Raw genomic sequence first — 26,669 nt, 5'->3', positions numbered from 1 at the left:
GAAGGCCTTTCTTTCTGGCCAGCTCTTCCACTCCACTTCCCTTTCCTGTCTACTTCCAGGGCTCCCTGTTGTTCTGGGCAGAACATACTGTTCTCTCATCCTGTCTTGCCAAAGGAATGATGTTGCTTGGGGGTGGGCTTTGTCCTCACCCATACTGTGTGGCTGGCTGGATTCTGTAACTTTTACTACTGCAGACTCTTAGAGGGGCGAAGTAACCCAGGAAAAAGTGCTGTACCAGGAGGCAGTGGGTAGTGTGTTCAGGCCCTAGATTTGCAGGTGAGTGACCACATCACCTCTGGGAGAGTCTCTCAAGCAGACCCAGCCACCTTGCCTTTGTCCCAGGATGAAATGCAATAATAGGGGTCCCAGGACTCTGGAAAGTGACAGCACCATAAAAGGTTAGATCTAATTCAGCTTAACAATACTAATATTTCTAGAAACATTGAGTTTCATGTTATCTGATGTATATCAGCAGGCACCTGGATTTATAAGGCCATCAGTACTTCAGAGAGAACCTTGAGCTGGGATCACATGTTTGGGAGTCACATCATTGTTCTTGGTGTCATAGAATTATATTAGATCACAAAAGTAAAATTTTGAATATTACTATTGTTATTATACTAACACTACTATCATTTTTATTATTTATGAAGGATTTCTCTCTCTTGTTAATAATCATAATGAAGTCAGGAGGAAGCCTATATATAGAGATGTCTTTTAATTTATGTGCTTAATGAATTTTATCTCACAGATAAGAAGCTCACCAGCTTCTCGGGATCAGTCAGTAAGCCAGATTGTAAAATTAAGGTTTCCAGTTTCTCAGGCTTTTGCTTAACTTATTGGATACTAGCCAAAAGACTTCCCAATTAATTAGCTTTGATGATTTATTTTAACAACTTCACCTGGATGACAGAACAGAAATGAAGTTGTTTTTTCAGATTATTAATTAGCAGTTCCAGAGTATAAAATCACCTTGGAGCATTGAACGTTCCTCATCTTGCTTTTGGCATTTTGGTGTGAAGATTTTTCACTGTCCAGGACTTTCCCAAATGCAGGCTGTGCTCATCTGTTTCTCCTGCTAACAGCACAATACCACAGACTTGTAAAGTTAACAAGAAGAAAATGCATTTTGGCTCACAGTTCTAGAGGTGCCACATGTGGTAATGCTCCTGCTGACAGAGTCCTGGGTGGCATGGGCCATCACATGGCAGTAGACAGAAAGCAAATATGTATGCCTGTCTGGTTTCTCTCCCTCTTCTTACAAAGCCAGGATTCAATCATGTGGCCTCACCTTAATGACCTTCTCTAATTCTCACCACGTTTCAAAGTCCCCACCTCTAAACACTTTGGTTGGATTAGGTTTCCATTCTCTTAATGCATCTCACTGGGGTTTAAATTTCAAAACGTGAAGCATTGGAGATGTTTCAACCATATCCAATCCATAGCACAGGCTGGGTAGTACCTCTGGCCCTATGACCTGCCGGTGTGGTACTCTAGATAGTTTGACAACCAAAAATGTCTTGCTGCCTCAGCACTGTTGGGTGGGTGGATTTCCCCTGCTAGGGAAAATGTCCTACTGGGGGGACACTCTCTCCACATGCGCAAAGTGATGTGCTTACAGAGATGGAGAAGGTCCCATTCTCCCATCACATATAGTATTCTCAGTGCCATAATTTTTCCCTCTCCTTAGATGAGATGATCTGATACCAAGTTCCCTTTGATACTTATGAAATATGATGGCATCCAAGACTTACAGTGAACTACATTCTATTAAAATAATGTTAGATGGAGTGGCATTTTTTTTACTTTATTATTTGTAATGTTAGGGACTGTGTTGATTGAAGCTGTTTAGAATAATGCCAGTACCGTAGAAAATAGAGTATCACACACCAAAGCTTTTGCCATTTTGCTTAACCTTCAAAATTGCCTCTGAGATACATGAAAACCAGGGGCCAGGAGTAGTGACTTGCCTTGTTACACGTGACAGCGAAGATGAGAGCTAGAAAGAGGCATTATTCTGATCACAGCATTTTTACCAGAAAGCACTGTCTCCAAGTAACTGACACTTCTCGGTTCATAAAGCTGGTAGATCACCTCCCATGGAAAAAGACTGTGGAGCTCATGCAGCAGAGTTGAGAAGTGGCAGGCCAAGGCATAGGTGGGTTACCAAGACCAAGCTGGCTAAGCATGTAATGGATGGAAAAGGGGTTTTTCATTTCTGGTTTTGTTTATAACTTGTTTCATTCCAGAAAGGATTTTACTTACCTTACTATATCAAATGATGATGCAACAGAAATACAAAAATCAAGATTAGGGAAATAAACCAAGACCAGGGCAAGGAGTCCAAATATGCAGTGCATGAGGGCTGACAGATATGCCATACTAATTTCATATTTGAAACAGAGCTTCCTGATGGCTGAAGGAAAAAGAGAAGCGTGTACTTCTTATTACCTAAGAGACAGGAGCATAACATTCTTCGGTGGAAGGAGAGTTGAAATCTAAAAGAATACTCTCAAGGGCCTTTTATGTAGAGGATTCTGGGGACAAAATGTATGACAGAAATAAAATTTCACAGCAAGTATTATAGTAGATTTCAGTGTGCTATTCTAATAGCAAACTTTAATTGAAAACAAAACAACCAACCCCAAGGGCATAATGATAACCCTCAGTTCACTGAAGCCGTTTTGTTTGAGTCCAAAGTAAAGTTAACAGATTTTAGTGGTGCACTAGGACTAAAGTTTAGAGTATTCTGAGGGATGGATGGCTCAAAACCTCCTCGGGAAACTTCCATTAGTAGATGTGTGTCCTCTCACAGACTTTGGTAGGATATATAATGACACTGGAGGCTGTGACAAAGGCTTGGAAGTTTGGTATGGCACATCCACCAGGGCACACTAGATTCTGCTACAATAATAATAGCCCCCAAATCTTGGTTGTCCAAAACAATAAATTATTTTACTCATCCAAATCCCATGGCCCTCAGGAGTAGCTCACTAATCTGGGCCTGCTAGGGGTCCATCTTCCTATGGCGGCACTATCAGGGGCATACAGCTTCTACAGTCAAGGAAGCAGGGCAAGAGAGGACATGGAATATTACACTCCAGCTCTTAAGACCTGTTGTCACCTGGGTGTGTGGCACACACCTATAACCCCCTCTGAGGGGTTGAGGCAAGAAGATCCCAACCCAAGTTCAAGCCCAGCGTGGGCAATTTAGTAATTTAGTGAGACCCTGTCTCAAGATTTAAAAGGCGGTGGAGGGACTGGGATGCCAGGCAATGTAAAGGCCTTGGTTTTACTTCCCGGTACCACAAATGAACAACGAAACCCACTGCTGCCTGAAAGTAACACATCACTTCTCCTAATGTGGCCTTGGGCAAAGCAAGTCACTGTGCCATGCCGAACTGCTCACAAGTAGGGAAATACACATCCGGGTATAGAAAAGAACCAGACGGTAGGGACACTGGTAAAGTTTGTCACAGCCAGGGAAGAAAAGCAATCCAAGCCAAGCAAATGGGACAAGAAAGGCAGAAAAGCAGGTTGGGCTACATATAAATGCCACTGTGATTGGCCCACATTTTGCAAACCCAAGGGACCCCTAGAAGGTGCTCAGGGAGGGGGTACTGATCCAAGTCTCAGGCCTCAGCCCCAGTGAGGACAGAAGCTGCTATCTCAGCACTTCAGTGTTTCTATCCAAGGCCCTGAAACAAAAGAAATGTTTGTTTCACATTGGAACTGCTCCCTTCACATTCCCCACATTGTTCACTTATGAGGGCACCTCCCACCTCTTATTGTGATCCAGAATGAAAACCAGGCACTCTTTGCCTTTTCCAAACAATGACTAATGGCAGTGCTTGGCCGGGCAGGCCCAGCAGATTTTTCACCTTGCTCTGGGCTTCCCACCAAGTTCCTTCACACAGTGGCCCAGCCAGAGCCTTTAGGAATGACTGTGCCTAGCACTTCCTCCCTCATCATCCATCACTTGAGCACCCCCTCCAGCCACCTCCTTTTTAATCGCTTTAATTATTACTTCTCCCACTTCATGGCGCAATTAATCTTTCCCACCATTGCAGGATTTACAGCACACAGGCTGAGGGAATTTCTGAGCTATTCACCTGCAGTCTTGGTTTTTAAACATCCAAGAGAAGTAGAAGTGGGACCATGGACGAGTCCAGTGAAATAATTGTGGGTTCCAGGGAACTGAATCTTCTTTTTCTTTCTCCACTTCCTCTTCTTCTTCTTTATCTTTCTTCAATGCTGAGGATGGAACCCAGGGCCTTGTATGTGCTAGGCAAGCACTCTATCACTGAGCTACAGCCCCGGCCTTTAAAGAAAATTATTTTTAATTTTGAGACAGGGTCTTACTAAATTGCCTAGGCTGGACTCAGACTTGCAATCCTCTGTCCTTGGCCTCCCAAGTAGCAGGGTTTAGCCTGAACCTTAGGGGCAGTGGCAGGAAGGGGCTGCAGAGGAACTGGCTCTCAAGGGAAACCTTGAGGAGTGGTGTTAAGGCCCACTGTATTTCCGCAAGACTAGATAAAAAAGAGGTTGTTTTCATGGAGAGTACTCGTAGAAGGGCAGAGTAGAATGTGTTGGGATTTCCTTACCCTCTTCTAGCAGGCTGCTCAGAATGAAAAGAGAAGGCAAGGGCAATTGAGATCTTGGATGGAAGTGGCACAAACTCGCAATGTCACCAAAGATATAAGACATCCTAAACTGCTGTTGAAGCAAAAAAAGATAACAGGCTCATAACTTCATTTATCCTCCTAAGGAGCCTGGTGAGTTTGGTTGAAAAAGTAGACAGGTATAATTAAGTTAAAGCATAGCAGAATAGACACATGATGGCCAGGAGTTCTCCAGAGGTGACAGCCACGGACGTGATTACATCTGCTGCTTCCCCTCCAGTCTTAAGTCTCTTAGCATTTTCTGGCCTTTAATGCACACAGATTTAGCCAGACCATTGCTCTGTTCACAAACAGCTGCCGCAGCTTAGTTTGGCACAGCAGTGTGTTAACATTGATAGAGAAGAAATAGGGACAGAATCATGCCTGCCTTTCGCCATAAGGGCGAAACAGGGCTGCAGGGACAGTGTGGGCTCCTCAGTCAGGCTGGTTTCACTACCACAGCTGTCCCTAGAGCTCTGTGTGCCTGAGTAAGTTCTGGAAATGTCCAGGTCTCAGAGACCACAACACAACCTTGCAGGATTGTTTTCAGGTGCAGATGAGACCATGGAGTAGAAAGCCAGGCACAGTGAGGTTCTCCAGAAGAGCTTACCTATCTGGAAGATGCTTGTAGCTGATGTATGTTAAGTAATTTTCCAGTTATCTGCCATTAAAAAAATACATCCTTGGAGCCAGGGATAGCTCAGCAGCACAGCGCCTGCCTGGCAAGTGTGAGGTCCTGAGATCGATTCTTGGTACCAAAAAAACAAAAATCCTAGCTATCCTCCCTTGGCAAAAATCATAGAGACTTCTCTCCTAGGACATCAATATTCACTGGAAAATGTGTTAGATAAAACATCTAGTTGAAAAAAAAACAAAACAAAACATCTAGTTGGTTGCACTTCTAACACAAAGTACTTTGCCTTTGATTCTAGCCATCTGTTTACTAACCAGGTCTGTTCCCTCCTCCTCACCCGAAGCTGTGAGATTTTCTTTTCCTAGCACTGGGGATTGAGCCCAGGGGTGCTCTACCACTGAGCTACATCTCCAGCCCTTTTTATTATGGAGACCCTGTCTCAAATTTTTAAAAAATAATAAAAGCATCTGGTGATGTAGCTCAGTGCAAAGGCCCTAGCTTCCAGCCCCAGTACTGCACAACAGCAAACGCTGTGGAAAAACTGTGAGAACTTGAGAGAGAAAGATAGAATCCCAGAATTTAAAGATGGCTAGATGGATTCTTTTGGCCACTTTCCCTGGTGCTGAGCTTGGGGGAGGGAGGCATGCAGGGCTCTTTCTGTACTGCAGGTGTTCTCAGCTGGTCTTTCTGTCCCCTCCCACCTCAGACATACTGTCCCCCGATCCTTTAGCACAGTGGAGCTGTCCTACAGTGCTCTTTTGCTTCCAGTCTACACACACACACTGCAGAGGGCTGGGGGGGTCTGTGTAGCTAGAGAGGCTGGTGACTAGCTGATCAGTTTCTCTACTGAGGTCCCAGAGGTAGAAAAATGGACTTAACCACCCACATCAGGATTTAGTTATACAGAAGACTTTCACGACCTAAAAGGAGCTTCACAAAAACACTCGGTGCAAGCGTCTCTGCCCATCCGTATTACGTAACTCTCTATTATGGAAATTTTCACAGGTAGAGAGAACAGTATAACGAACCCCCACATACTCATAACCAAATTATCAACATTTTGCTAATCTTGTTTCATCTATTTTCATAAACATACATGCTGTCACTCTTCCTGTCTGCCACTGCACCGCAGTGTTTTTAAAGCAAGCCATAGACACCATACTGCTTCATTCATAAATACTTCCATATGTACTTCTGACTGATGAGAACTTTAGAAAGCACAGCTACCATTCCATATCACACCTTGCAGGACTCAGAGCAGTTTCTTCATGTCCCTTGCTTATTTGGAAGTGTGCAGGCTTGTACAGCTGAGGGCACAGGGGTCTGTGAGGTCTTGACTCACCCCTGCCGCTCACTTACCTCCTCTTACTAGCCTTGCCCGGATCCTTGGGCCTTGTGTGTGCTCTGAGGATTGCTGATGGTTTGGTATAGATGGAGCAGAACTTGGTCTGCTTGACCAGAGGAAAAGAACAGGTCAGTTCCTAAAGCTGCACTGGGTGTGTGCATCATTAGCAATCACGGCAATAGTATTCCCAGTAAATGAGAAAAAGCCTTCCATTGTTCGTGGAAATCACTTAGGCACGTCTTTCAAAGAATTCCCAAGAGAAAAAGCAGCCAGAACTCCCAGCAAAATGCTCAGGGTTCTACTTTTAGTAGCATTCTTTTCAGCTTGGTTTGCCCTGGTACCACCTCCCTTGGTCTCTGCTGGTGGTAGTTAATCATATAAGCAAACAGTACTGAGCATTTAGTACGTCCTGGCCCTTGTGCTGGCTGCTCCTCGGCACCATTTCCAGGCCCCCATCCCAGCCCTTTGAAGTAGGCTTGACTACTCCCATGGCAGTGACCCTGAGGTGGAGGCCTGCTGAGGTGATGTATAAATTCATAGCCATGTGTCCTTTCTCCACACGCCATTGTGAAGATCTTCTGCCCCACTAATCTTCATTTAATTCCCCTCCCTGCAGCCCGTTGTCACCTAGTGCGCCCCCGCTGACAAGCCCTCTGTAAGTCTTCCTCTGAGTGACGGCCCTGCAAAATCAAGCTGTGGTCTCGAAAGGGAAGGAGGATCTGCAGATTATCTCCTCAGCGTGCGCAGCCACTCTGCTGGCAGCTCTCGGGCCGCTTTTATGTTGCCTCAACAAAGAGAAAGGCTGCCAGGAGTGTGTAATGTTCCGTTCAGAATCCTCCAGGCTGGCAGCCACCGCCGGGACGATGGGGACACAGGGCAGATGAAACGATGCCCAGCTCGACCACATCTACCTCCTGTCACCCTTGTCTGTGCTCAGAAGTCCTTGTTTTGAGAATCCCACTCTGATTCCTTAAAGGCACATAGAAACGTAAGATGAGAACCACAGAAGACGATAGAGTGCCTGAGAAGCTGGCTGGCGGTCAGATCATTTTGCTAGAACCAACGGGCAGTTCCCTTCACTGATCTCTGAGCCTTGGGTAGCCTGTAGTATCCCAACTGCTCCCTGTCGACTAGCCCAGATGCTGACACTCAGGGAGCAAGAGAAGCAGAGTTCCTAAATCCCATGGTACACATAGTTTACAAAGCATGTCGATGTATGTTTCTTATATTGTTTCTTTTACATGAGTATAACCTGACCTTGTTATTAAGAAAACAAAACAAGACAAAATGCCAAAAGATTAAAAAAAAAAAAAATTAAAAAAAACAAGCAAGCAAAGATTCAGAGATGTTAAGTGACTAGTGCAAAGGGAGCCAGGCTTGTTGAACAGGACTTTGGACATTTGCTAGCATCCTGTACCTTTTCTGTCACACTGTGCCTTCCTGCTGCTGAGCCAGTTCCCTGTAGGATGGGGCACAGCTTGATCCTATAGGTGGGTAGGGAGCTAGCAAGGCCTTAGCCATGGTGGAGGAAGGCATGCATGAAAACCAAGCTGCCTCTGACTGCTTCTCTGTAAGTCTTTCATCGCTTGCTTCCTCTTATCATCATTTTAGAAACCAATAAGTGATCCTGTTGGCTTAAAATAATCACTGTAGGCCGGGCATGGTGGCCCATGCCTCTAATCCCAGCACTTAAGAGGCTGAGGCAGGAGGATCCTTGCGAATTCAAGGCCAGCCTGGACTACAAAGTGAGTTCAAGGCCATCCTGAAATTCATAGTGAAACCCTGTCTCAAAAAGAAACCCCCTCAAAAAAAAGTCAGTGTAGTCAGGTATGGTGGAGCCCATCTGTCTTTCCAGCTACTTGGGAGTTTGAGAAAGGAAGATCTGAAATTGAGGCCAGCCCGGGCAAGTTAGTGAGACCCTGACTCAAAATAAAATTTTTAAAAAGACTAGAAATGTAACTCTTCAAGAAAGGGTGGTATGTATGTGCAAGGGAGTGTAAAGTGCTTGCCTAGCATGTCAGAGGCTCTGGATAATGAAAGAAAAAAAATAAGTCATTGCAATAAAATAAAAAAGCTTTGGGGAAAATGATTCACTGTGGGAGAAAGAGGTCTAAGAACATCCAGGTCCTCCTGCTGCCCTCCCCAGCTCAGACTCTGTCCTTAACCAGGGACTCGGGGCTGGGCAGGTATTTTGACCCCCATTTTAGAAATGCAGATGTCTATCAGATAGGAAGGAAATGATTCATCTCCTCTAAAATGGTTGAAGGGCTGGGGATATAACTCAGTGGCACAGCACTTGCCTGGAAAGTGCAAGATCCTGAGTTTGATTTCCAGTACCAAAAAAATTTTAAAACTAAAATAAAACACTTGAAAATTTCAAATCCAAATTTTCTTTAGATATTCTTAAGAACACATCTATTTAATATCTATTTCTTCTATTTAATATCTATTTCTTTAGATATTCTTTATTATTCTTAAGAACACATGTTGGGGCTGGGGATATAGCTTAGTGGCACAAGCGCTTGCCTGGCAAGTGCAAAGTCCTAAATTCGATTCCCAGTACCAAAAAAAGAAAACATGTTAAATTTAGGTCTTTAACTAAAATGTATCTGTCACTAATAACTTTTCATCATTAAAAGACTTCCCGGTGATTCCAAGATATTATTTCCTCTAGGGAAGCTTAGAATTTCTAACCTGGAGAAAAGTTCTAAAAAACTGAGATCTTTCCAGCTAGGAAGCTAATGATGTCCCCAGCCCGAGGGAGTGACCAGGCCCAGTCCCCAGGAATGCTACTTCTCTGGTTGGATCAGAGATGTTTTGTTTTGTTAAGAGAAACTGTTTTTAAACCAAAAGTTATGTGTCCATTCTAAAAACTTTTAAAAAATAAACCAAAGGAAAAACCCTGAAGTCCCACCAACCAAAAATTACTACTGTTAACATTTAAATAAATTTTATGCTATATGTGCATATACAAATGTAAACATGCATGCATATACACACACCCTATTAATTTTTTTTATTAAAATGTACTATTTGTGACCATATAGTTCCTTACTATAAATTTCTTACCGCTTTAATATATAAATTTCTGTTTCACTCTTTTTAATGCCACCATAGTATTCCATCATATAGATGTACTATGATTTATTTATTTTTTAAATTATAAAATATTTTACTCATTAAAATGCGCAGAAGAACAGCCATAATTTATGTAATCTTTCCATCTCAAGAATTTCCTTTCCTGGAAGTATATAACAATTTCAGTAACTCATATTTGAGTTTCACTTTACAGATTACAACATACTTGCACATACTTTATTTCATTTGAGCCTCACTACCATTCTCTAAGGTTGGTATCACCATTATTATTTTCTTATTTTATGCGTGAACTAAATAAAGCTGACAGAGACAAAAGATTCACCCAATACCCTACATCCAGTTAATGTCACATAATGGGCAACCTGGAGACCGGGCAGAGCTTCTATGGCAGTGTGGATCGCCCCAAGAGTGGGGAAGAAGTAGAACCATCAAAACGGCCCTGACAGCTCACCCCACACCCTGCCCCGACTTCAGCAGTGATTAGGTGCATTGACATTTGTTTCACAGTTGCCTGCCTTACGCTTTGTACTCAGTGAGGGCAGAGACTCCTGTTCTCATTTCTCTCTCTACCCTACTGGCCATAACAAAGACACAACAGATATCCAGTTAAAGTTTGCTGGGTGAGTGAATGAGTGCAAGAATGAATGGAGGCTGTCACTGAGTTAAACAAATCATGGAGGCTGGGTTTTTGATAGCGTTCTGTCTCAAACCCCTTATTTTCAGTACAGATATTTTAACAAGAACCCATCCTGGTGTTTTTGAGTTTTTGTGCTTTTGCAGGTCACCACTGAAAGGCTCACACACACACACACACACACACACGGAAAAGCATGTTTAAAACCAAGGGAATGGAGTCTGTTTGCACCGCGGGTTCCCTCCACATTTTCCAGGGGCCCACACTCCAAGTTACCTCTATGACACCCCTCATTTGGAACAGCAGTACTTGATGTTTAAGATATGTATCATAGACCTCAATTTGAACTGCTTGTAAAACAGTAGCTTAGCTTCGTAGCCATAGCATAGTTTATGAGATTGCTTGAAGCACTACTATTGCTGACTGTAAAAGCAATATTGCATAATTACAAGAAATTTTGCAACAAAAATCACTCAGATCCCATCACCTAGCAAGGCAGCTCTTTTTTATTCTGCATAATCCCTTCCAGGTCTTATCCATGTGCATACATTCATCCTCTTAGTTGTCACTCCGAGCACGCAGCATTGTTTCCTGCTTTCTCCAGTTAATTTGATTGTAAAAACATTTTACCCCATTTATCAGCATAGACTTCATAATTACCTTTTTAATAACTGCATAATCCTCTATTGAGTTGACACGCCAAAATGTACTCATACAGTGCCCCAGAGTTTGGCATTACATGGTTTTTCACTCATGTAATAGTGCGACAGTGAAGATTGTTATCCATTAGCTTGTGTGCCTGCTGGCTGCTTTCTTAGGATGCTTTCCCTTGAGCCAGACTGTGGGTCAGAGTAGGGCCACATTTGTACTTCTTCCCAGGGTTCGTGTCCAGAGGTTGTTCCCATTTTTGTCCCTAGCAGTTGATATGTTTACCAGTTTCAGGGCAGCCTCATTAGTATAGGGAGTGTTTAAAAATTTTATTTGCTAATTTAGTAGGAGTAAAATGGTACTTCAGGGTTGCTTTCTTTTGCATTTCTTTGATTATTAAAGGAAATTAGCATTTCCTCCTGTGGGTACCCTGTGTATTTCTTTGGATGTGAGTTGTCTGCTAACATTTATAGTTCTTTGCCTATTTCAGTAAATTGGGGTCTTGATTTCTTTTTTCTAAGTCAAACTGAATAAAATCTTTACTCACAATAGCCATTAAACTTTTTCATATATGATTTACATATTTCCAGAGTTGTGTTTTTCTTGTTAATTTTAGATATTTATACTACAAAAATTCTCATTTTTGTAATCAAATCTGTTGATATTTTTTTCCTGTTGTTTTGAAGCTTAGAAATGTATCCTTTTCCTGGAGAATTGATTAAATATTTAATTCTACCTTCTGTTATTTTAAATACTTTAATCCATCTGGGTTGTATTTACTATAAATCAAGAAGCAGATGACATTTTTTCCCTAAACTGCTCATCTTTTTCTGTTCTGTTATTCTCTATTGTAGGAATCATACACCAGATGAAAGGTGATTATGACACTGCACTGAAACTCCACAAGACCCACCTGTGCATTGCCCAGGAACTGAGCGACTATGCTGCTCAGGGTCGGGCCTACGGGAACATGGGCAATGCCTACAATGCACTGGGCATGTATGACCAGGCGGTCAAGTACCACCGACAGGAGCTGCAGATCTCCATGGAGGTTAACGACCGTGCCTCACAGGCGTCCACACATGGAAACCTTGCAGTGGCCTACCAGGCCCTGGGTGCCCATGACCGAGCTCTGCAGCACTATCAGAACCACTTGAACATTGCCCGGGAGCTTCGAGACATCCAGAGCGAGGCCCGGGCCCTCAGCAACCTGGGAAACTTCCACTGCTCTAGGGGAGAGTATGACCAGGCTGCTCCCTATTATGAACAATACCTCCAGCTTGCTCCTGACCTTCAAGACATGGAAGGAGAAGGGAAGGTCTGCCACAATCTTGGCTATGCCCATTATTGCCTTGGAAATTACCAGGAGGCAGTGAAGTACTATGAGCAGGATCTGGCCCTGGCCAAAGACCTTCATGATAAATTGAGCCAAGCAAAAGCCTACTGCAACTTGGGCCTAGCATTCAAAGCTCTGCTGAATTTCAGCAAAGCTGAAGAGTGTCAGAAGTACCTGTTATCCCTAGCCCAGTCCCTGAATAATTCCCAGGCTAAATTTCGAGCCCTCGGGAACCTGGGCGATATATTCATCTGTAAAAAAGATATAAATGGTGCAATAAAATTCTATGAGCAGCAGCTGGGCTTAGCTCACCACGTAAAGGACAGAAGACTGGAGGCCAGTGCATATGCAGCACTGGGCACTGCGTACCGAATGATCCAGAAGTATGATAAGGCCTTAGGTTATCACACGCAAGAACTGGAGGTATATCAGGAGCTGAGCGACTTGCCAGGCGAGTGCAGAGCTCATGGGCACCTGGCTGCTGTATACATGGCCCTGGGGAAATACACAATGGCATTCAAGTGCTATGAAGAACAGCTAGACCTGGGGCAGAAGCTGAAGGATCCAAGTCTAGAAGCACAGGTCTATGGCAACATGGGTATCACAAAGATGAACATGAATGTGATGGAAGAAGCCATTGGCTATTTTGAGCAGCAGCTGGCCATGCTGCAGCAGCTCAGTGGGAACGAGTCGGTGCTTGACAGAGGCCGGGCCTATGGCAACCTTGGGGATTGCTATGAGGCTCTGGGGGACTACGAGGAAGCTATCAAGTACTACGAGCAGTATCTATCTGTTGCCCAGAGTCTGAATCGTATGCAAGACCAAGCCAAGGCTTACCGGGGTCTAGGAAATGGACACAGGTAAAATGACAAGACAATCAATGTAGACAGACCTGCAAAAAAAGAGCAGTTGCAGTGGCAACTACACATCTGCAAAGCAGTTTATTAACTACAAAGCATTTTTGCACATATCTCATTAGGTTCCTCCAATAAGCCTTTGAATTAGGCAAGTGATATTATTACTCTTGTGTTCTCAAAAAAGAAACGAAAGCCCTGAGAGGCTGGATGAATACCTAGGATTATACAGCTTAAAAGGCTTAAAAGAGAGAGCTGAGAATCAACCTTGTGCTCTCAGCCTCCAAATACAGTGCTTTTATAACTATATTAAAATGAGAAGGATAAAGAGTTAACAGAGATGGGAAGGTGCATAAATCACTATAACTGATCTTTTCTGAATACCTCCTATATTTTATAAATACGCTTATTACTACAACATTGGTCTCCAATTACTCGGACCCCCATTGTGTTGCTTTTAGGAAAAGCCACCTGATAATTGAAGGAGCAAATAAGCCTGTCCTGTGTTCCATGCATCATGCCACGCTCTTTGCGTAGATATCTTAGTAGTTTGAGCAATCTTGTGTTGCTATACAAGATGATCTACCAGCTGCTATGGGGTGGGGGATTTATCATCACCAGAAATTGAGGCTTAGGGAGAGAAATGTGTGTGCCTATACAACTGGTTTGGTCTGCTGCCAAAACCCTTGCTCTTCCCACTCTGATCATGTCAGCTCTGAACAGCACAAAAAGACACACTGTCCGCCAGAGGATGCTTTTCTCCCAAATGTGGGGAACCAAAGAAGGTGCCTGTGTCTACAGAATATATGGCTTCACCAGACAGGCAGGGGATTGGGGCTCCTAGATTGGAGGAAGGGCAAGGGTCAAACTAAATCATCACCCACAGAGTGCTCTGAGAAGCTCAGGGTGAAAGATTTATAGCCACTGTAAAGTGATTTCAAAAACATAGTCTAAGCAGTAGTGGAAATTGGGAGGCCTGAAGAACCAAACAGTTCACTTGCTATCATTGTGCCTATTAATATATTTTATGCTTCCTCTGGGGTATATATCCCATTGAATCTCAAGCTCTTGGGAAGGTCACTAAGGGATGACTTTTGAATTGCTTTCCAGATTATGAAATTCCTCTGCATCTCACTCTAAGGGCACATGATAGATTTTAGCTAGGAGAGGAGTTAAGAGCTTCTATAGTAAGTGACAGTGACAAATGCTTTTCATTTTCTCAGGGGCTTTAGCATGTCTGCACCTGCACGAAATAATATCATTGCTTTTCTGTCTACATCCCCACAGGGCAATGGGGAGCTTGCAGCAAGCCCTTGTGTGCTTTGAAAAGAGGCTCGTGGTCACCCACGAGCTTGGGGAGGCCTTCAATAAAGCCCAGGCTTATGGAGAGCTGGGAAGTCTGCACAGCCAATTAGGGAATTATGAACAAGCGATTTCCTGCCTTGAACGCCAGCTGAACATTGCTAGAGAGATGAAAGACCGAGCCCTGGAGAGTGATGCGGCCTGTGGCCTGGGAGGCGTCTACCAACAGATGGGAGAGTATGATACAGCCTTGCAGTACCACCAGCTTGATCTGCAGATAGCTGAAGAAACCAACAACCCCACATGCCAGGGGCGAGCCTATGGGAACCTGGGCCTGACATACGAGTCCCTGGGCACATTTGAAAGAGCTGTGGTCTATCAAGAACAGCACTTGAGCATCGCTGCACAGATGAACGACTTAGTGGCCAAGACACTGTCCTATAGTAGCCTTGGAAGGACCCATCATGCCTTGCAGAACTATTCCCAGGCAGTCATGTACTTACAGGAAGGTAGGTCGGAAGGTCTGCTATGGTCTCTTGCTCTACTCAAGACTTGGGGACAAATATGCAGTTTGAGTGGCCACCTCTATGTGGAGTGAGGGTCTCGAAGGCCACATTGTCTTTTCAACTCAAGAGTCACAGTTCCCCTCATCTGTCACTATAGGTAGAACTAAGGTGTCTGATTTTCTGTAATACTTTACCCACCTCTCTGGACCCAGGTCATCTTTCTCAATGACAGCATCTACTGTTAATGGCTGCCCAAGGAACTGATAACCCTCCTTGCTTTTTAGAACCCTTAACTGAGTGAACAACACATCTCACACAGGCTGAATCAAGTGAGACCTAATCATTGTAAGGGTCTAAATCAGAAGGACATGGTCATCCTTTCCAAGTTCTGTTGTCTGCATAGACAATATCTAAACTGGACCAAAATTGTATAGATGGCTAGGCGTGGTGGCACATGCCTGTAATCCCAGCACTCCGAAGGCTGAGGCAGGAGGATTGCTGTGAATTCAAGGCCAGCATGGGCTACAAAGTGAGTTCAAGGCCAGCCTGAACTGCATAGTGAGACCCTGTCTCAAAAAGACCAAAAAAAAAAAAAAAAAACCCAGAAAACAAAACAAAAACTTTTTTAGACATCACTTCTGATACAACAGCTGAGGTCTAACCCAGAAGCGTCCATCTTAGAGTCACTTGAGTATTCAACCAAGATTCCTTCCCAGGGCTTATTTCCTACAGTCCTGGGTGGGTGTCATGGTAGAGACTTGTTCCACGCAGGCTCGCAGCTGGACACTTCTCTTCCTCATCCATCAGGTTCCATCAGGTTCCATCAGGTTTTGCCATCCAGTTCCATCAGTTATCTGAACGGTTGGTCTTTGGATGCTTCCCTTCTCCCGAAGCAGAAGTGTCACAGCAGTGTGCCTGCCCAGCACCTCTTTACATGGGCCTCAGCCTCCCACTCTAGAGAGCCCTCCGCAGGCACACCAGATACCCCCAGCTGAGAGGGGCAGACAGCAGACTTGCTGTTCTCAACTCACTAGGACATGGACATGGTTACTGATTTCAAGCAAAAACTCTAATTTACAGTTTCCAAAGGGCTTTCCGTATATAATTTATTTAATCTGATTTAATACTTAAACTAACCTTGAGAGATGTATTTTTCTCTCTCTTTTTTTTTACAGACAGGATTCTGGCTTTGTAGTGCAAGCTGACCTTGAACTCACTATGTAGCCTGGGCTGGCCTCAAACTCGAAGCAATCCTCCTGCTTCAGCCCTCTGAGTGCTGTGATTACAGGAGTGATGTATCTTTTTATTCCTATTTTTTTCGGTTTAGTTACCTGAAGCTCAGAGAAGTACAACCCAGATTAGGTTCCAATTGTTTCCTGACCATGTGGCTTGAAAAGTGGGGCTCAACCTGGGTGCTTCGACCCAGGAACCAGATGATACCTTGTATGAAGTTGCTTACAACCTCACAACCTCATAAGAACAGATCCCCCACTACTCCTGAGCCCCAGCTGGGAAGGCAAGTAGAGTATGGATGAGGGCCTGATGGTTCACTGTTCTCTGCACAGACCAGGCATGGCACCAGCCTGTGAGCAGAGAAGTCCAGGGAGCCATTGCCTGGACCTTGTTTGGCTCCCACTCTGTGTACCTGGGGCTCTGCCTCAATGCGTTGAATATGACTGGTGGCTTTGGCTTTCCTGAAACTTGACTTCGGTAAAATTCCAACAACCTATGGGTGATTTTCAGTTGAATTTGTGAAAACTATTAAATTCAGACCCAGCATCTGACAACTTTTCTGCTTCCTGAAATAGTGTTTCCATGCACCAGCTGGTTGCCTGAGACATTGGAACATAATTCAATTTTATGAAAAAACCTCCCCCGTTCATTTTTGTTTCTTGTGCTTTTGAAGTCTTGTACCATCTCCATGGTGTCTGCTTGTGGTGAGATCCTGCAGCCAAAGCCTTATGTCCTTCATTGGCCAAACCAAGCGTGTCTTCCCATGAGCTGTGAGCAGGTGAAGGACACCTAGAAGGTGCTTTCTGAGTGCTCTGAGTTGGGTGTGCCACCTCTTGCAGTGGAGGAAGTAGTTCCACTGGAAATCACCCTGGTGCTCTCTCCTGGTTCAAACGGGGAGCAGCTGCTGATCAGTACCTTTTCCCTGTGCAGTGGAATCTCATGGGTGAGGTTGGTCAGACCCCTTTGAACAAGCTTTCTGGGTCATGTGAATGGATACCTCTCACTAAAGATCCTGGCTTTGCCCGGTTAGTTCTCATTTTATAAATAAAGAGAGACTGGAGCAATTTAGTGATTTACCTGAGGTTTTGCAACCAGTCTAAGAGACTTGGTTGCATAAGTCAGATGCCTAAAGGCAAAGCCGGAGAGATGCTGGAGGGGTCGGATACCATGTCCTCACTGAGCCTCTGCCTAGTGGCCAGCCGATGTCTCACACATTGGGAATACAGCAGCAGCCAAGCAAAGTCTCTATTCTCACAGTGCATGCCCTCTAAGGAAGGCTTGCCCTGTGGGTTTTTATTTCTGTCTTATAAACCTAGACCTGGTAAGGATGTCTACATTAAAAAATCATTTTCGTTAGTTTGTTGAAGATTATCCTTTTGGTTTTCTCACAAGAATTATTATCTTTCATGTGCATTCTCATTCTGTGAAGTGTTTGAAAGGGTGAATTGTTCGCTAGTACTTGTGTTACCCAAGGACACAATTTAAACTTAAGATGCTGTTTTTACGTCTCCTGAGTTACATGCATTTTGAAATGCATATTTTATGAGCTCGAACCTGAGCATCACTCTTATTAGCCTCTCAGCTGACTCAGTGCCTTTTCAAAACAGGAACTGCACAGGCCCAGCATGCTCAGAGATGGCTCCCAGGCCCCTGACTTAGATCAGAAGGAAGCCCTTCCTTTGTGTGTGTGCCTTTGTGCTGGCTGGCTTCTGAACAAGCTCACTTCTCTGTACAGATAGCAGGGTAATGAGGGTGAAGTGATTCTGAGAACAGTTTAGTGACCAGTACCATAAATGGTTGCCTTCAGCTTTAACTCCCACAAAGCTCCAGAGGCTGCTGGTGCCCTGGAACCCAGAAGCTTGCTGTGGGTAACTGACCCAAACTGCGGGTTTCTATCTGAAGGCCATTAAAATGAGGACAGTTTCATTTAAGGCTTTCGACTCATAATAGCACTTGTTTTGTAACCCTGCCGAGGTGCATCAAAGTCCAAGCTTGAAGGAAAAGCAAATGGGGCATGGGATGTGTCAGTAGCATCAGTAATAGCAGCAGGGTCAGCTGCATGCATGTTCTGCTTTCAGGAGAACATCATGTGTCACCCACCAGCACTGGGCGGGGCTGTGCAGTGAGACAGGAAGAAGTGTTATCTTAGCTTCTGTACTTGACTGTCAGGAAAAGCTTTTGCCAACCAAAGAATAGGAATAGATCCATTTATCAGCCAGCAGTTTTCATTTGCAAAGCTAAGGGTTTCACATCTTGGAGGGCAGCAGGTTAGGTTCCATTTGTTTTAGTGTTTCCGCCTGCCCTGCAAACCTGTCTCCTGATGATAACCATCACCTGAGCTCTCCATGGGACATCTCTGGAAATGTGGCTACCACCATGGGGTTTGAAAAGAATGCTTATTTTGCCTTGGCTAATTCGGCTCTCATCCTGCTGTTTTCCTAACTGGGTTGTTAACATTCTTTACATATACTTGAAGCAAACTCACCTCCTAGGACTCATCAGCAGAGTGGAATTATTTGTCTCATGTGTTTCTTTACATTTCTCTATCTGGTTTCAGGATTAAGATTAGCTGAGCAACTAGGCCGAAGAGAAGATGAGGCAAAAATTCGCCATGGGCTTGGTCTATCCCTTTGGGCAAGTGGGAACCTGGAGGAGGCCCAACACCAGGTGAGCATGAGGACCCTGGCCCAAAGGGAGTTTGTTTCCAGAAGTGTGGAAGACCTTGGGATGACGGTCTCAGTAGTGATGACATTTGCCAGATACACTGACCTCTTCCCATGGGTTGATACACAGAATTTCCAGTTTGGACTAACCCAGAAGTATTAGATTTTCACTAAAGATTCTTGTTCACTAATGTGATAGATTGCTCAATACTGTCTCTGGAAATCTTGTAGTATAGGTTGCTGCTCCACATTAAACTGTACTATGAAATCACATTCTTCATATAACAGAGGTAAAACAAAAATACATACTTTTTGGATTGAATGTCTTGGTAAGCCTCTGTTATAACAATAGGTAGAACTTCTCTCTCCTCCTGTCTCACAATGTGTGTGTGTTGCTGCACGTATAGAAAGAACTAAAGGGTGATCTCTTTTCCTCCTGTCCCAGAGATTAGGAAGATCCCAGAGTTACAGGTGTCTTCTGTTAGGCTGAAGGAGGAGTGAAATGGCTGCTTGCTCACCTGGCTAGCTCGTATGTGAGTGACCGCTGTGGACATGGTGCGAGAGGGACAGCGGAGGAGGGCGTGCTGGGCTCCTCTCTGGAGATGCTCAGAAGGACTGAGGACAGGATGTGACTGAGTTGTCCCATAGCATCCTGGAATGTTAGGATATTTTATTATACTTTGAAAACTAGTAAAGTCAATTGAATAATTCTATAATATTCTGGTTATAAAAATTAAACCTATGAGGTACAATCAATAAATATGGTTTTAAAAATATTACAGTAAAAGACACATTGTGATCAGTCCCTTTCGGAACACTCCTTATTGCTTTGAACAGACTCATCTCACTGTGTTTGCTACTTTCTGAAGCAGTTGTGGAAGTCCTGTTCTGTGAGAAGCTTTAATTGCACTGTCATGGCTGCCTCAATGTCCTGAATTAATTGAAATGTCTACCTTTTGTTATGGTTTGTATTTAGATGTCCCCCTAAAGCCTCATGAAGTCTTAGGCTTTTTTCAGAGGTGGCTGAATCTAGTGTGTGATGCTGGGATTAAGGGTGTGTGATTGCTAAGTCAGTCCACTGATTGGTTTGGCACTGCCCTAAGCCCAGCGGCCTAGCTACACTATATAAGGGACAGAAAGAATCTTGTCTCACTCGCTTGTTGCTTTGCTACTTTCTGCCCAGTGTGACTGTTCTCTGCCAAGTCACCCTACCTTGGAGCCAGCTGGTTATGGACTGAAACCTCTACAAATTGAGCTAAATAACCCTTTCCTCTTTTAACTTTGGATGTCGGGTATTTTGTCTCGGCAACGAGAAGAGACTAAGACATCTTTCATGGTGAACTTGACTTTTGAGAGGAACCAGAGGTCACATGGTGCCAGATCCAGTGAATAAGGTGAATGAAGACACATTGTTGTGTTTTTAAGAGCCTCCCTTTCTGTGGGATGGCACTCAGCAGCAGTATTTACCCTATTTTTGATTTACCCTATTTTGACTTGTTTAAAAGACACTCATGGGAAAGGACTTATAGAACTGCTTCAGAAGGTGGTAAGAACCAAGGAATCAATGTGTTTGAGCAAGGGGGAATATTCTGAGAGGCATTACTGACAATATGTCTTTTATTGTAATTTTTAAAATTTAGGGCCGGGGATATAGCTCAGTGGCACAAGCACCTGCCTGGCAAGTGCAAGGTCCTGAGTTCAATTCCCGGTACCACCCCCCAACAAAAAAGTTTAAATATGCATCATATGTTTCAATCACCTCTTGTATATTGATGTAGTGATTTACAATTTTAAAGCGCTTTTACTCATACCTCAGAATGCTCTGTGAAATTGAGTGACAACTACCCCCTCGATAGAAGGGTGAAATGAGGCTCTAAGTCTTACCAAAATTCACATGGCAAATTAGTGGCTGAGTTAGGAGCACGTTCCTCTCTCCGAGCTTTCTCCTGGCCACAGTGTTGCAGTCTTAGATTTCTGTTTTTTCTATGTGTATAACTTAGAGCAGCAGAACAGGCGTCTCTGTTAGGATAGCCACTCCCTTCCCCACCCTGCCCAGTCCTCAAGGTGCCCATGACAGCAGGAACAGCTCATTGCGGAGCTTGTCCACCAGAGACCTGGCCCTGGGGAGGGCAATGACAACAGGGCTCTGTAGAGTGCTGGACAACCTGCACCCAAGTGTCTTTGCTGTTACCCTGACCTTGTCTATCTCCAGCACGCCTTGGCTACACCTGTCCCTGCTCCTGTCCTTATCTGTTTTTATCCTCCCACACTCTGAGGCCTGGTGGTAATGGGTAATAGTCAACTGATGACAAGAGGACAGCTTTTTGTTCTAATCAAACTCAGTACTTGTTAGCCGGGTGAGGTGGCACACACCTAGGAGGCTGAGGCAGGAGGATCATAAGTTCAAGACTAGCCCAGGCAACTTAGTGAGACCTTGTCTCAAATAAAATAAAAATGGCTTGGGTATAGCTCAGTGGTGGAGCACTGCCTAACAAGTGCAAAGCCTGAGGTCCATTACCAGCAATGCAAAGAAAAATAAAGCACTTGTTTGTATCGATAGCTAATTTTTTAAAATATCCTTCAGGAGATATAGCTCAGCAGCACAAGTGCCTGGGTGGCAAGTGCAAGGTCCTGAGTTCGATTCCTGGTACCAAAAAAAAAATCCTTCAAATCATAGTCTGTGCACCTACTCTTCAGTTCCTCTTGTCAGTGAACAGAAATTGACTGCATAAACTGTAATTCAGTAGGGATGGTGCCACATCCCTTCAGATCCATAAGGCCCATCCGGAAAAAAACTCATCTTCTCAAACCTAAAAGAAATGTTTTGGTTGAGCACTAAGGAATGAGAAAAAAGTTATCACTAGTCTTAATCAGCTGGTTCTTGCTTTGGGGAACAATCACATTCTCTGCCTCTGCTTCCAGCTCTACAGGGCATCAGCTTTATTTGAAACAATCCGGCACGAGGCGCAGCTGAGCACGGACTACAAGCTCTCCCTGTTTGACCTGCAGACCTCATCCTACCAGGCCTTGCAGCGAGTGCTCGTCAGCCTGGGTGAGGGCTGCTGGCGGTTCCTGCACTTGTGTGTGGGTGGGGGCTCTGAGCACACAGGCTGTGGTGAAGTATGATTTGTTGTCCAAGTCACAATCATCTGTTGAACACCTATTCATTTGTTTAACAAAGATTGGTAGAGCACCTACTGTGTGCAGAGGACTGGCCCTGGGGATTATAGTTAAGATAGTCTTTGCCTATCAAGTGGTGAGAGTCAGTGAGTTCAGCATGATTAAGTTGGTGCTAAGGTAGAGAAACTCCGATGCCCGGAAGTAAAGCAGCCAGCCAGCGGACCCAGAAGCCAGAGCCAGGTGTTACCCACCCCACAGTTCTCAGCTCCATGAACACCTGGTTCAAGCCTCTGACCATGGGCAAGTCCCCGGGAACATATTTGGCCTCTTCTGGTTCTCAGCCACACCTTCTTCATGTTGCCATTGAGAAAAGGTCTGTACCCTCTGGACCTGTCCCCTGGACTCTGACATATGCAGTCAGAGGTCATTCTCCCAGACCAGCATGTTCCATGGTACTGGGGAACCTGCAGTTTCCCTCCCTTACCTTGGCCTTAGCTGTCACAGCCAGCCCTTTCCAGCCTCTCTGTCACATGCATCTTCCCAGAAGGTATTCACAGACACTCAGTCTTTCAAGTTGGATGCTGAGGCCTTTTCAATAACATATCCTTTGCTGTACATATAGGAATACTCAAGTTTCCCCTTGAAGAATTAAATGTATTCATTTCCTGGGATTATAATTTATTATCTATTATAATCACAGTGTTAAGTTTGTCTAGCACTTTGGGACCAATTTTCCAATGTGCACAGAAATTGTCCCTGCTGTTCCAGTTAATAACTTAATAGAGGAAGATCATACATTTGCATACCCTCCCAGAAACCCTTTCCACTGATGCTGGAGTGCAGGAAGCGAGCCGTTCTGTTCTCCTGCCTCTGCCTGCTTTCTTCAGGCCCACTTCCAGCAGCCCTTCTGTATTTATACTGTGATGTACATCAGTCCTCTGCACTGCCCTCCTCAGCACTTACAGACGTCCCCCACTTGAAAGTATGCAGCTTCCTTTTTTGTGTGTTTTCACATCAGTATGCCAACTTTTAAACTAGAGTGCAGACTAGCTTTTTAAAGGACATGGGGGTAAAAGTTGGACTGAAAGGTTGAGGAAAAGCTTGAGAGAGAAAAGGTTATTTATTTATTTGGTTTTTTTGAGACAGGCTTTCACGATGTAGCCCAGGCTGGCCTTGAACTCATGGCAATCCTCTGCCTCAGCCTCCTGAGTGCTGGGATTACAGGCGTGCGCCACCACGCCCAGCTCAGAATTTTAAAGGAACAGCAACTTCAGCAATTTCAACCCTCTGCCCATGGGGACAAGAAGAGGGGGAATATGTGGGAGCCCAGAATGTAGCAAGTAAGGATTCTAACAGCAACGGTGCCACCTGTCTACAGATGGTGCTCAGATGACACCTGTCAGGCATATTGATGTAGAGTGCTTGCTTATCTTTGTAGTAGTCCTTGAAAGTAGGTGGGACAGCCATTACACTTCCTCTTTATGAGACGGTGGCAGTGAAAAGGGAAGGGCACCCCAACAGAGGCACAGGCATGTGTAGAGATTTGGAGACATAATTTGGGGTGAAAAGGGGCTACATCTAGGGGAGAGAGAAAGATCAGATGTGTCCCACAGATCTCACAGTAACCCCCAGTCAGAATCACTGTGGAGCAGGGAAGTGAAAAGGTCCTCAGAGCACCAAGCACCAGGTCCAGACAACTAAATGAATCAGGTAGGAGGTGTCCAAGCCAGGTTAAGAACATTGGGGATGTGGAGCAGAGGACAGGCCAGGCTGGGCACAGTGCTCTGAGCTAGGCTGGCTCTTGTGCTGGCTGCGAGACAGAGGAAGGCCAGGTGATGTAGGTGGCAAGAGGTCAGTCTGGCTGAATCCGGTCATGTGAGGTTCTCTGAGTGGGCTCTGCACCCACTGTCACAGGCAGGGAGTTGAATATGAACAGTGTGACTCCAAACCTGTCACATATTGCAGAGCAGAGGCTGTGAGGCTTTACCCAGAACCTGATGGCCGTTCTCCATGGCCCTCTGTGGATGGGCATGCAGTGGAAAGAGGGTTTCTAGGAGGGTATGCAAATGTATGATCTTCCTCTATTAAGTTATTAACTGGAACGGCGGGGACAATTTCTGTGCATATTGGAAAATTGGTCCCAAAGTGGCAGTGCACCTCTTCAGCCTGTACTTTTGTCTCTTAGGCCACCTTGATGAAGCCCTGGCTGTGGCAGAAAGAGGTCGGACAAGGGCATTCGCTGACCTGCTGGTGGAACGACAAACAGGACAACAGGACTCGGACCCCTACTGCCCAGTTACCATTGATCAGATCTTAGAGATGGTTAATGGCCAGCGAGGACTCGTGCTTTACTACTCCCTGGCTGCAGGATACCTGTATAGCTGGCTGCTTGCTCCTGGGGCAGGTGAGATCTCTGTGGCAACTGGGCAATGAAGATGCAATCCCTCAGCAAATCCGGTGACGGGGGGAGAGGAGACACACCATCATAGACCAGACTCAGGAGCTGATGTCAGATTCCAGTGAAACCTCAGCCATAGTGGGGCATTCAGTTAATCAGACACCCCCACGTTGTCACTCTCCCAAGAAATTGTTGCTCTTTGCCAGTGAATGTGAGAGCATTTGTCAAGGAAGACTAAGAGCAGGAGGATTAATTTCTCTCGCCACCCTGTTTGTAGGCAGCTGTTGCTCATTAGCTAATAAAGCAAAGACTGCAAGTCTTAATGAGTTCTTTCTAGATATGATTTAATAATTGTGATCTTTTGTCATGGTAAAGTTAAAGCAACTAAAATGATAATGGCAGCTCTCACTATTTATAAGTAAGTCTTAAGCTTGAAATTTCTGAGTTTAACAGAACTAATTTTTTCTTTTTTACTAGTTCTATTGAAAATCGGTTTTAGAAGTAAAAATCCCCTTTGATTAAATCGGCGTTAAATGTTTGGGAGGTAACAGTTTTACTGAGTACAGAACCACTAATTGGCTGTTAGGGCCATATTTTTTGCATAATAAAATGCTGATGGCTTTACCACGTTGGAGACATACCAGATCCAATTAGAGTTTATTGACTGGGGAAGTAGATCTTATAATTGGGAATTTTGAGGAATTGGGCTTCTTGAATATCTGTAAAAAGTTCAACTGCCAGGGAGAATTGACAAGATTTTCTTGATTATGTTTCTTTCTCTTTGATTTAAAAAATAGAATGATGGCTTTATGACAGCTCCCAGATGCTTCTTGGGTTCTGAGCCCTTGTGCCTGTATGATCCATGTCTCAGTATTATTGTTTATAATCTTTGCCTTTTAATTCCATGTTTTCATACGCTTTCCATAAAGAACATTCTTATCTTTGACCTTTTTATGCTAAAAGTTTTAGGTTGTGGTTTTCACGGTGACCTAGTGAGTGAATGTCAGCCCCTGTGGAGCCCCCATGGGGCCCCACTCCCAGAGGGGCACCAGCACACGGGAGGCAGGGGTTGACAACTGGAGGGTGTCGAGCTCTTTTTCTCTTGGTTGTTACATCTTGGGGACATGATTTGACAGGTGGTATATCCAGATCCCTGTAATAATGAGCCTTGTGTAATGAGGCTGCTATTGTTTCTTTTTTTGTTCCTCTTTGCTCTTAATGAGACTCTGAAGGTTTCGCTGGAGCCTCTAATCCAATCAGAGAGGGCCAGCGTTTTCCAGGGCTGACACACCTCATTACTGTTTGAGAATATGTCCTATGTTTATTGCCAGAAAACCACCGTGGATTGCCTCCGTTTCACAGGGCCATCATTTTTTGCTCTTTTAATTCATTAATGATCATTGACCAGTTGGTCTTATTTTAAAATGATTTAAAATGTTTTATTTGGCCCTTATACTACATGCTTGTTTTGATTTGCTTTTATGACATGAAATGTCTTTTGTGACACAATTTTTACCTGGCTGATTACTTTTTTTGTCTGAGATTTCAGTCTACCCAGGCACACTCAGGCACTGATCCTGAAAAGAGAGCTCTCTGGCTGGCACTTCTGAAAATCATCAGTCTGGAAATCCATAGGAAGTAGTCCTGATTCCAAAAGCTTCAGGAGCAAAAGCTATATCCTGAATTCCCTGGCTTTGGGCACCAAATCTAGTGGTAAAAGCTGTAAAAAGGGCACTGACCTGAATTTAGAAAGCACGCCTGGGTCTTTGGTTTTGGGGTTTCCTCACAGAGCATGCTTGGCAAGGAAGTCACATAGCATCAGCGCCCCTGACCCCTGCTCCCTAGCCTTCTTGCTGCCATCCCAGCCATGCCTGACACTGGCTGTGCCTGCCTTATTTCAGGCATCCTGAAGTTTCATGAGCACTACCTGGGCGACAACACAGTGGAGAGCTCCAGTGACTTCCAGGCTGGGAGCAGTGCCACGCTGCCGACAGCAACCAGCTCAGTCCTGGAGCAGCACATCGCCAGTGTGCGTGAGGCCCTGGGTGTGGAATCTTACTACTCCAGGTAGGGAGCCACTTCCAGTCAAACTTCAAGGTTATTGCTTTGTAAACATCCTACTCAAATTAGCAGAAGAAATTCTGTGGCAGTCACTCTTCATTGCTAAGCTGATTCCCAGTTGCAGCAGCAGAAACTAGTATGTCTCTGTGTTGTGCAAGGTCCTAAGCAGGTTGTG

General features: G+C 44.5%; 1 protein-coding gene across 1 annotated transcript in view; it reads left to right on the top strand.

Moving 5' to 3' along the window:
• The window catches only part of Ttc28 (tetratricopeptide repeat domain 28), a 641,970-nt gene that overhangs the window by 527,472 nt on the left and 87,829 nt on the right, over positions 1-26,669 (top strand). Inside the window, exons 9-14 of the mRNA XM_013520304.1 lie at positions 11,876-13,217; positions 14,499-15,022; positions 18,810-18,919; positions 21,838-21,967; positions 24,221-24,439; positions 26,335-26,500. Coding sequence (XP_013375758.1) covers positions 11,876-13,217; positions 14,499-15,022; positions 18,810-18,919; positions 21,838-21,967; positions 24,221-24,439; positions 26,335-26,500 — 2,491 coding nt within the window. The remainder of the gene's footprint in view (positions 1-11,875; positions 13,218-14,498; positions 15,023-18,809; positions 18,920-21,837; positions 21,968-24,220; positions 24,440-26,334; positions 26,501-26,669) is intronic.

This window comes from Chinchilla lanigera, unplaced genomic scaffold (genome assembly GCF_000276665.1).
Source record: "Chinchilla lanigera isolate Chin_1 unplaced genomic scaffold, ChiLan1.0 scaffold00054, whole genome shotgun sequence".
In the NCBI taxonomy this organism is placed as follows: domain Eukaryota; kingdom Metazoa; phylum Chordata; class Mammalia; order Rodentia; family Chinchillidae; genus Chinchilla; species Chinchilla lanigera.
This window is presented reverse-complemented; position numbering and strand designations above follow the sequence as displayed.